At 33.1% G+C, this 12,025-nt stretch overlaps 1 protein-coding gene across 1 annotated transcript; it reads left to right on the top strand.

The window, feature by feature from the left end:
* Window positions 1-2,981: 2,981 nt before the first annotated feature.
* LOC148615044 (uncharacterized) lies at window positions 2,982-7,300 on the top strand. The gene is made up of 3 exons (XM_088589659.1): window positions 2,982-3,138; window positions 4,929-5,059; window positions 7,062-7,300. Exons 1-3 carry the CDS (start codon window positions 3,132-3,134, stop codon window positions 7,200-7,202), a joined length of 279 nt encoding a protein of 92 aa, XP_088445785.1. The 5' UTR covers window positions 2,982-3,131; the 3' UTR covers window positions 7,203-7,300.
* Window positions 7,301-12,025: the final 4,725 nt, after the last annotated feature.

Genomic DNA, 12,025 nt, shown 5'->3' on the forward strand with positions numbered 1-12,025 from the left:
TTACATAACATGACAATTCAATAACATATTTTAAGGCTTAAACACTGAGGCCAAGCAAGGAAATCAAAACTTCTTAATAGAACACCCAATTTCAATCAAGACAAAACAAATCGAGACAAAATCAAAACAAAAGCAATAACAAACCCGGTCGAGCTAGGTACGACAAAAAAATGGGGACAAGTCCATGTAGCCAGGTAAGGTTTTAGAGTATGTCAACCGAGTTTCCTTTGCTTTATCATCATGCTGTAATTAATTCATGACGTTGTTGTTCTTCTTTGATATCGGATTTCTGCTCTGTTATAGGTTTGCCTTACTCAAGTTCTTATATATTCAAATTAAAAAAATAATAACAAAACGGAGATACAGAGTTTGTTTTTTTAAGATGACGGTAACGTCACGACCGTTTGTAATGGTATTCTTGTCGATTAATGGAGTATTATGGTGTCAGGTGTTTTATTGAAAAATAAGAAGATTATCCTCTATCTGTTTTATGAAGATAAATAGATAAAGAAAGGGAAACATTAAGAAATAGAATGAAATATCAATAGTTCAAAAGAGAATTCATAGGGTTGTAGATAAGAAAAAAACCTGTAAAACTGAAGGGCCTTACTTTAGAGTTACATGCATCCATGGACCGTACTGTTTTCTTATTTGTTTTTTGTTTTTCGTTTTGTTTTTCTTTTCTTTTGTTTTGTTTTGTTTTTGTTTTTGTTTTTGTTTTTTTTTTTTTTGGGGGGGGGCACAAAATTGATCTGTAGTAAAACTCAGGACGTTTACGCTTGAAATTAAAAAAATGATTGTAGCGAGTTACCCCCCACCCCCCCCAAAAAAAAAAAAAAAAAAAAATCAAAAAAAAAAATCATGGATCCCCTTTTCGTGTTATATACAAGTCGGGCTGCATATTTGACAGTAGAAGCAAGCCAAGATAGTCGACGCGGTAAAATTTTGTTCTTTTTACTTACAGTGACTTTCCTACAACAAAGACACTCTTTTGTTACCAATCTACTGAACAATACAAAGGATTGACAAAGCTATTGGGACATTTAAACTGACCAGTTACTATTGAAAGAGTTGATGTATACTCACCTGTGAAACTTTCCATGACTAGCTCCTAGTTATTAAATATGAAGCAGCTACCTGGACTATATTATTTATCATTGGTGAGGGGAATTCAAATTTAATCAATTATATTTTGTTTTGTATTTTGTTGACAAGGTTGAAAACCATGATCTAGAATAGTATATAAAAGTATTTATTTTATCTTAACTTCTTTGCACAGTAGCCTTATATATTATTATAAAAATGAGACCTCAATTAATATTTATTCTCTCCTTCATAAAACTGAAATAGGCCTACCAAGGTGCCCTTTTAGTGGAAAGTATCTGATTCATACTATAGTTTAGGAACAAGTGTTATACAAAGTGCCAACAGTTTGAGGTTCGCGTGAATTACAATTTTTGAAATAGTGTTATGAGTTCATTTTATTCAATTTTTAGTATGAGTAAGCTTAAAAGTGAATTAAGTGCTTTGTCAATTGTGAAGGACTTCCATTGGAATTATGATGTTCCGGATTAACTGCACTGGTTTTCATAGTTTGGGATTAAGTATCATGTTAACAATAATTTTCATTTTTGTTATAGTATGGGATTTAGATAATTGAGTTTGATATAAATTATAATTTGGGATCATAAGTGCAATGATTTTGAATGAAATTTAAGATTTGGAATAAGTGTTATTTACATTGAAACTTCTTTGGATTAAGTGCAGTTCATTGAATTTATAGCTTTGGATTTCAATGCTGTTTTCCTTGAAACTTTTGTGGATTATTAAAGTGCAATGATTTTCATTCAAATGTAATAGTTTGGGATTTAGTGTATTTTTTTTTAAAATGTGCAATGATTTTCATTACCGTAAAATGTATTTTGGGATCTTGTGCAATGGATATTTTTAAATTAAAGATTTGGATTAATTGTTTTTTTCATTGGAAGTATAGCTTGGGATTACATTCAATGATATACATGTAACTGGAATCATATGGAGAATATTTTCATTGTAATTGTTGTTCTGGATTAAGTGCTATGATTTACAGCTCTGGTTTTAATGGAATTAAACTTATGACTGAAGTGCATTAAATTTCATCAGAACTATATATATACTTTTTTGTACATGTGTATTTTAAATAATATGAAAACATGTGCAAGAAATTTATAAGAAGCCGAACTAATGATAAAATAGATACTTTGAAGGAGTATGTTTCAATGCATATATTTAAAAAAAAAAAAACAGTAGTCAATGGATCCAGATTTGAGATGGGACAATTCAAATAAATATAGTAGCATGACATTGTAACTTCAAGTCATTGTTCATTCCCAGTGTTCATTCCATGAAAGTGTTAAAACTTTACTATAATTTCCCATTTCATATTTGCTATCCACTTGGGGATCTGGGTTTAAAGCTTTTTTTTCTTGGAAAAATATAAACAATATTCACAACCAATAGTTTTCCACATTAGTACTTTTAGTGTGTTAGCAAGTACAAAAAAAATACCAATTATGTAAAAAAAAAACAAAAAAAAAACACACACACACACACACATTAAATTCCCTCCAAACACATTGTGAGTAATATTACACACAAGCTGAGATAATTCCATATGATGTGAAATTAAAACAGCCAGTACTGGCTGCCTTACACCTGACCAGGTAAATTTTCGTGAGTGAGTGGCTACCTTTTCATCAACTTTTACAATAGTAACTGGTCAGTTTAAATGTCCCAACAGCTTTGTCAGTCCTTTTTATTGTTCAGCAGATTGGTAACAAAAGAGTGTCATGTTTGTAGGAAAGTCACTGTAAAATTTTCTACAATCCATTCAAGAAAATAACACATGGCACGCAAAAAAATTTTCGATACAGTTTTTTCGAACGCCACTAAGTTGCATGCAGTATTTGGCCAATCGGGAAACAAAATTGCGATCTAAGTACAAAAAGGACTGATGAATGCTTCTCAGCCATCTTTCCGCTCGGCATGAGCCACTTGTCGCAACTTCGGCTGAGTCCGTACCCTCCTAGAGAAGCGGAGTCACCCGAGGTTTGCTGATTGCGAAATGAGCAGAGTAATTCAGTTGTGACAACATGCCTGGTAAGTTTGAATGAAAACATAACAATTTAATGAGAATCATGATGTCAGCCTCCTACACAGTTACACATTTTAAAACATTGACTGAACGTTGAAAAATAATACTGTAACGGAGCATCGGGAAATCTTTATATATTTAGCTTCAATTTTGTTTTTTGTTTATTATTGTTTGCTAGACAGAGTTGTCTTTCCATAACATTATAAATGTATGTATGGCAAGCCAAAGTGGACAAAAATCAATATTTTGTAATTATATTAGAAAATGAATTTTTAATATTAGAAAAGATTTTTCAATGTTAGAAATTCATTTTGTAATATTAAAAATTCATTTTCTAATATTACGAATTCCTGATTTAGTAATGTTATAAAACATCATACATTTTGTAATACTACAAATTGAATTAGTAATATTAGAAAATGCATTTGTAATATTAAAAAATCACTTTGCTATATTGCAAAATCAGTCACATTTTTTAATATTACAAAAATGATTTTCTAGTATTCAAAAATCGTAACTGAATACGACTAATGCGTTAAACCCCAACAAACAAACAAACAAACATTTTCTAATATTAGAAAATCAATTTCTAATAGTAAAAACTCGTTTTTTTAATATTAGAAATTCAATCAATTTTTTTATATCAAAAAAGTGTTTTGTGATATTAGAAATCTAATTTTAAATATTAGGAAATGAATTTGTAATGTTGAAAAATCATTATTTAATATTAAAAAATACTTATTCTGTAATATTAGAAAACATACTTTTTAATATTACAAAATCATTTTTTAATATCAGAAAATCTTTTTTAATATTAGAAATTCATTTTGTAATACATTTTGTATCTGCTCATTGTTTACCATTATGAATATTCAAAAGTCACAACACTCAAAACATGCGCTCATAAACAACAATAAATGTGACAAAAACTTAATATAACTCAAAATTATGTACTTGTATGTATACTGAATATTACACGTCAAAATCTGTATCACATGCTGTATCAACCCGAGACTACTATGTCACCCCAATGGTTGATACACATATGATAACAATTTTAACATGTCATGTTCATTATATCATATATTTTAACCATAATTCAAGTACATGTATAGTCTGTGAAGCGGATCGATAACTACACTCTATTTTACATCCCTTTACATGGAGAAACATATTGTCAGGCATTAAGAAAAGTCTAGCCTGACAATATGTTTCTGTGGTTCTCCATGTGTACCTCTGAGTATTAGGAGAAAATTCCTACAAGATGTTATTTGTTTGACCGGATTCTCGGTGTCTGAACTGGTTGGTAATTACTGTATTGTGTTTTGTGTGTTGTTTATTTACGTTTAATATCTTTTCCTCAATAATTCATTTAAGTGCCAATCTATACACAATTCAGACAGTGCAGCAGAGGTGATTCAAGGTGCAGAAGAAAAATCCACTTAATTCAACCAAACCAAGAACTACAACTCTTGCAAAGTGCCAATTTTATGTACAATCACTATGATTTCATGATAAAAGTTAAAAAAAACAGTGACAAACTAAGCCCACGACTGATTATGTGGTCTGTAACCGTTTCTGATTTAGAAATAGACAGACCCACTGCCTGATTTTTATGAAGACCTCTTTTAAATACTATGAACTGAAAGAAATAAATTTCATTCATAACCATGACTTTACAGTTTGTTAACATCTACTGCATTTTTTGTTTTTGTTCAGTTTTGTTTTTGTTTGTTTATTTTATGGAAAAGTTAGCTTAGAACTTAAATTATGATCATCCTTATTCATTTTCCAGATTTAAAAACTGGTGCAGCAGTAGCCACTGCTGTCGGAATAACTGCTGTTGTAGCAGCGCCTGTTGTACTTAGTGCTGTAGGATTCGGTGCAGCAGGAGTTGCTGCAGGATCCATAGCTGCTGCAGTTCAGGTAAGCTTTCACAGGTCTTTAGACATGTTTGTTTACTGTTTCAGTTGCTTCAGAATTTATACAAGTTTTGTAAACCTCAAGAAAAAATTGAGTTGAGATTAAGCCTATGTATTAATTGAAACGTCATCCAGTTGTAATGATCTGCAAATTTACTCAGTCGTAATAGATTTAAAATACGTATTCTGTGGCACCTTAATATTTTAGAAGTTAAGCAATGTTGTATAGGGCTGTCCCTAATTAAGATCTACCGGTGTGTTCGAATCAACTGAAGATTTTAGGGACTCCTTTTTGGCCTTGAAAAAAGTTTAGTAATGAATTTACTGGATTGCTACAAATTGACGTATAACCACTGATACATGGAATTATTGAGAACTGTTTTTTTTTCTAATAGTATAAACTGTATGTCAGTATTTACTATTTAATATAGGAAATGCTAATGTTCAGTAACAGTTTTATTTTACATCATGTAGTCTTAGACATTTTTTCATGCTAAAATTTTCACAAGAATCAAAAACCTCCAGTGCATCCAGCACTTTGATTAATTCCATGTACCAGTGGATGTACGTCAATTGGTACCAATCCAGCTTTTTAGCTCACCTGTTGCAAAGGTTCCAGTGAGTTTATGCCATCACTTTGCGTCCGTTGTCCGTAAATTTCTGAAATTTTGCTCAACTACATGAAACCCCTTGACCAATTTTAACCAAACTTGACAGAAATGATATATGCAATAGTGTCTGCAAAAGATCCACTTTGGCTTTGCTTTATTGAACAAGATGGCCATCAGAGGCCATTTAAGCTTCTATAAGCCTATATCTTTCAAGGATCGACTTCTCTGAAACCACAGATGCCAATGTGTGATACTTGATAGGATTAATTACTTCAAGGTCCTTTACAAAAAGTGTAATTTTTGTATGGCTCAGGTGGCTCTAGGGTAACCGGAATGATGTAAGTATAGATAACACTATAAACCTTTTGTTTGAATGATCAGATTATATGACCACATGATTATAAATTCTCCAGGTGGGCGAACCAGGCTCTCTAGTGTATTATTAGTCTATAGTGTATTATTCTTTTCGCTTTACTTTTATGTCAATAATGCAAAAAAAAACTATGAAATCCTAATGAACTTAGTTGCTGCATTGTACTCTTGGTTTATCAGCCTAGTATCAAGATATAAACTGGATAGTATAAAGTTTGGAATAATGCTGATTTTAGTATTTGTTACTTTTTAGAGTACTCCTTTTAGTTAGATGATTGATTAAAACATGCTGAAAAAAACTTGGAATTTTCGATTTTTTGGGGGATTCCTCCCATTTCCTCTCTCGACATTTTTAATTGTCATTTGATATACAAATAATATCTTTTTTCACACACGTATTTACAGAAAACATACCCATACACTTATTAAATTAGACTTGATACATGTATGATACATTTTCCTCAATTACAGCATACCAACTCTATGGTTACAGAAATATTTGATATAAATTATATTATCGTAATTGATATACATCCTTGATTAAAATATTTCAAAGGTTTTTTTCAAAACTTCTTAATGGTCAAAGTCTGGATATTCTATGGCCATACTGCATGATGACAAAGTAGTAAAAAGGTATAAATAGTTATTTTTTTCTCACAACTTTGGAACACCTTACAATGCTTATGAAAAAATTGCATGGTATGGAATTCATGCAGGCAGGCGGATCTAATGTTTTTCCGCAAAATAAAAATGTTGAAATAATAAGCTTCATATTCACTTGTGTTATTTATTTATTATGCTCGAGTTTCTTTAAGTGAATTGTCTACTGAACTGTATAGCTTTTTGAGTATTTTTCAATCATTTAACTGAAAAGGTATTATATTTTGAAAAAAATCAGAGGGAAGGTCAGGGCTACATGCTCCCTAAGGATCTGTCTCTGATGCATCGACAGTTATTTATAACTTACAGGTATTGACATTAAGGTTGGGAGTACACGTCCTGTAAATTTCTTATTTTTTGTAGACACCAGCTACAGCAGCCGGAAGTTTTTTCGCCTTGTGTCAGAGTGCAGGGGTTGTAGGAATGGCGGCGACAACTAAAGCCGCAATAGGTGGCGCAGCAGGAGCAGTGGCAGGAGCTGTTACCACCTATTTCAAAGGATAGACCTGGACTTAATCCTGAACATCTACTCAATTTGTGTAATAGTTAAATTTATCAATTAAAGGATCATTACTATATAATAAACTTGAGGTTTGAAACTATTGCGGTATGTGTATTATTTAATGAAAATTAATTTGAGATATCTACGGTTATTGGGATATCAAAAGAAAAAAACGCAGATAAATAAAAAAACGAAATAATTTGGGTAAAAAATATGGGTTGCTGAAGAGCAAGCTTCCTTTGCGATTCAATTGGTTACCTGTAACTATTGAAAGATTTTATAGTTGGGGATTGTATCCCATGGATAATTTCTCAAAGCAGGCTATGGATGTCATTTAAAAAAAAAATCAACATATTTCATTTTATACGACTGCAAAAAAGAAATTGCAGTCATACAATTTTATGGCGGTGTCGTTTGTCTGCTTTGTTCTCGTCCTCTGTGTACACTCATTTTTATGCAACTTGAATAGTATTTGATAGATCATTATTACTTTTTTTCTAAACTACACAAAAGGTCGGTATTAAATTTTGGTGGTTGTGGCATCAACCGTTGTGGAACAAGGGAAAAAATGCCAACAACAAGCATTTCATCAACTTTAACTTTGTATCTCAGACCCATCGAAACCTGCCAGACCGTCGGACCTGTCCGGTAAAATTGTCCCGGGTCCGGTAAATACACGTTGCTTGTCGGCCCGGGTGTCCGATGTTTTTTTCTTACGTTAAAGAAGATTTTCTCAAAACTGAAGTGGTTTTTGTGAATAATAAAACTAGAACGTTTTAATAATTACGTGAATTAGTCTACAGTCTAGCGAGATAGTCAATCAATTTGATTGTAAACAATAATATGTAACTTCCGGTTCATTCGCTACACGTCATTTCGTCCTTTGATATATCGTCCCTTCCGTTATCTCGCTACTCGTTTACTTATGAAACATGCGGTCATTATATTGTCAACAATATATAATACAAAGAACTCAAAACAAAGTACACATGTTTCGTTTATGAAGACTCATCAGATACACTCTAGCCAAAATGAATAATGGTGACATATTAACAAATTCAAGAGCCCATACCCAGTAGTTTTAAAATCAGCTTGATAATAAAATGTACTTGGAGATTCCCACTCCCCATCAAAAATGTTAGCGTGTCGATAAATTGTTCAGAGTTTTTTCGGTCAGACAAATTGTCGTTCGGTCAGACAAGTCATCACCTTGTGTCTGACCGAATGTCAGATGTGCTTAAAAAAATTTCGATGGGTCTGTATCTCCAATAAAATCATATCCATGGATGTCTATTTTGTGTGTGTGTTTGTTTGTTTGTTTGTTTGTTCGGTTGTTTTTTGTGTTGGGTGTGTGTTTAAACACGCCTGTTTGGGAATGGAGGACAAAAAAGGGGTTAAAACACAAATTTTCCTGATATCCAGACAATAAAAAAGCGCTTTAATTTTTGGAGTTGTGAATTGAACCAATTAGAAATTAGGGGCCAGAAGGTATCAGAAACAAAAAAGGGGTTAAAACACAAATTTTCCTGATATCCAGACAATAAAAAAGCGCTTTAATTTTTGGAGTTGTGAAACATCCATGTGTCAGACTGATAACGCCAATTACAACAGAATGGATCACTGTGAAATGATACCTCAATTGCCATACCTCAAAGGAAGGGTGTGATTGGATGTTATTATGAATTAGAGCTCGAAATTGACCACTTCGATTCTGGTCAATTTCGTATCCTATGTCAAATGTCTTATCGCAATCAAAACACATGAGTTGTATCAAGCTTGAATAACACACTGTTGACCTCAGTGGGCTTATCAAACTGCGCCTTGCGAAACTTCGTCCTTGATGAATAGTGTCCTTTTTTATTTTCCTAGGGTTGGGTTTAAAACTATTCAGTTGATATCCCTGATATCTCTGATGGTATTGGGGATGACAAAAGACATAATAATAATAATATTTCTTCCAATTCATTTCTTAAAAATTCAAATAAAATGAATTATTCTTCTGTGGGTTTTCAACAGTTATTTTTACATTCAAAAGATTAATGAAAGTATTTTGAGACGGAACTACATTTAAAATGATAATGAAACCTGAAAATTTCACATACTGACATAACGTTCGTAAAAGAAAAACATTTAATATATAAAGGAATAGGCAACCATTACCCATCATTTACTGGAAGAATGGACTAGGACAAATATTCAAACTTCAGGGACAAAGACTTAACAAAAAACATTAACAAACAAAACAGAAAACGAAAACAGAAGGAAACTTTAAGTGGAGTCAAAACCTGGAAAATTGAAAGCATAGGCCCTGTACAACCCGTGATAGTAAACAGTCTTGAAAACTCTGGAGGTGACTAGTAATATTGGGTCCGGAAGTCTTCGAAAGAAAGCTATGACGAGGATATCAATCATATCTCATGGTGGAGATTGTCACATCTGTCAAGAGCATATTAACGACTAAAGAAGTTTTGACGAAATATCTCAAAATGTACAAATAAAACAAAAACAACTATTATTGTCCTTGCGTAGGCATGTTGAAGTGAGCATTTCCTTTTTTCATTTGGATGGAAATAATGACAATATGTTGTCCACTTCTTCTATCGCAATACGAGCATCCTTATATTTATATGCATATGCATGTAAACAAATAATATATGAATGATGAACCTTTCCAAGTCAAAACATGCGCAATGCATTGTTGCGACCTTTACTTTATGAGTTCTCCCTCGCCCGCCCACCTCTCTTTCTCTCTCTCAAGTCTGAATGCCCATAACTTTGTTCTTTTTAAAAAAAAATCCCAGAGACGTATCACAAGCCATGACCATAGCCCAACAAATGTTTCCCAAAAAGACAAGCTACTTTATGAAATCGTACGAGTATGCCACCTCCAAACCCCATGGATATTTACTGATCGACATGAAACGGGGCACTCCCGACAATTTGAGATTGAGAAGCAACATTTTCCCATGGGAAATTCAGGATGTGTTCTTGGATGAAAAAAAGTATAAATAGAGATGAAAAGGATATGTGGTCACTTCGTGAATGACCCACAAAGGAGATGGACGCACTCGGAGCAATAAAGATTTTCAAGATAGTTCCCTGTCGAGGGATTCATTTAGAAGAGGTCACCAGTCACGATGCCCTATACGTGCAATGGACGACAGGAAGGGCTAAATGCAAACCAAAGAATGAACTGACCAAAGAAAGTGAGGTCCCAAAAAGATCTCGTGGTAGATCTGCTGGAGGAAAGAAAAAAGTCAACCAGAAAAACAGATGTGACGCCTATAAATGGAACTATATAGAGAGGAGTTCGGAACAAAGATCGTGTACCTGTATTAAGATTGTAAAACGTACAACATCGGAATATCAAATACTAGTGGAAACCAGAGCAGAATATCGTGCATCCTTGCATAAGAAACAACGACCTTAAGAAATCAAGAAAGTTACAAAAGTTCAACAAGATGAATCATATTGATCTACGGTGCTAGAACCTTATATAGTGAGAGGATAGTTCATAAAAAAAGGAGAAGCTATATGGGAAATACAACGAACACCACCAGAAAGCCATGTTACCGACATATAAAAGGAAGTGAAAATTAAATAGAGTGAAAAAAAACAGCCTTGACGCCAATGATACTCGGACGGCAAGAACTCATACTACATAAGGAGACCGGATCGTGAAATTACTTAAAGGGGAAGAAGGTCACTTGATGGAACAGACCATTGAGCAAGACCCGGATTTGACGAAACCTCGACGAATATATGAATATGAATTGTAAATAAAATAAAAAGAAAAAAAAATCTTGTTGTGTTATAAAACTAGACTAAAGAAAGAGTTCCTTACGAAACCGGGTAGCTCAAAACCGATAACACCTATTAAAACCGTGAGCATAACAAACATATTTACTATCAGAGCCTCATAACACGGGTCAAAGTGTGAGTAACTTGAAAACATACTATAGCAATAAAAAGTTCCTTATAAAAAACCCATCATACAATACTTAAAAAAAGGGGGTAGAAGGAAACAAACCACGAATGAAATTACAGAGAAAAAAATTAAAATTCCGTAGTTGAATGGTTTACCCCCATAACGGGACAAATCTAGTACACGCGACATGTAAACTGGAAGTATGAAAAAGAAATCGATTTACCCGATAGAGCCTCATAACACGTTCAAAGGGTGTACGCGACATGCAAATATCGAAAATACTAAAGCAGTAAAAAGATCAATCTCCTTATAATAACAAAGAAAAAGAATTAAACGCGCACACAAGTCTCAAACAAAAAAGGGCGTAAGAAACAAAGTACGAATGAAAAAAAATCAACAAATCAATGGTTTACCCACCATAACGGGTCAAACCTAGTAGACGCGACATGTAAACATTGAAAGTATGAAAAAAGGAATTTACCCACTAGAGCCTCATAACAGGATCAAAGCAAGTTTCGGTGTACGTGATATGCAAATATCGAAAATACTACAGCAGTAAAAAGTTCAAAATCTTTATAAAATACAAAGACAAAAAATCCGCAAATCAATGGTTCACACCCCATAACGGGTCAAATCAAGTACACGCAACATGTAAACATTGAAAGTATGAAAAAAGAAATTTACCCATTAGAGCCCCGTAACACGGACAAAATCAATGAAAAGGTTGAGTGGGTCTGTAATAGGTGATGCAATGGTCGACTATAAAAATCTGAAATGAAAGGCAATACACCATTCAAAAGCTATTAACGTTCCAAATGTAAACCTTACAATTGTCAAGATAATCATTAGTGGTTAGTCAAAATTTCAAACTGGATTAACAAAAAATTAAACATAATT

This window comes from Perna viridis, chromosome 6, assembly GCF_037379345.1.
Source record: "Perna viridis isolate PV_CMFRI_1.1 ecotype Kerala chromosome 6, ASM3737934v1, whole genome shotgun sequence".
Lineage (NCBI taxonomy): Eukaryota > Metazoa > Mollusca > Bivalvia > Mytilida > Mytilidae > Perna > Perna viridis.

Bases quoted from the DNA above. Each gene is read 5' to 3' on its own strand.
- LOC148615044 (XM_088589659.1), top strand. The intron at 5,060-7,061 runs GTAAGCTTTCAC...TATTTTTTGTAG, and splicing joins CCATAGCTGCTGCAGTTCAG to ACACCAGCTACAGCAGCCGG.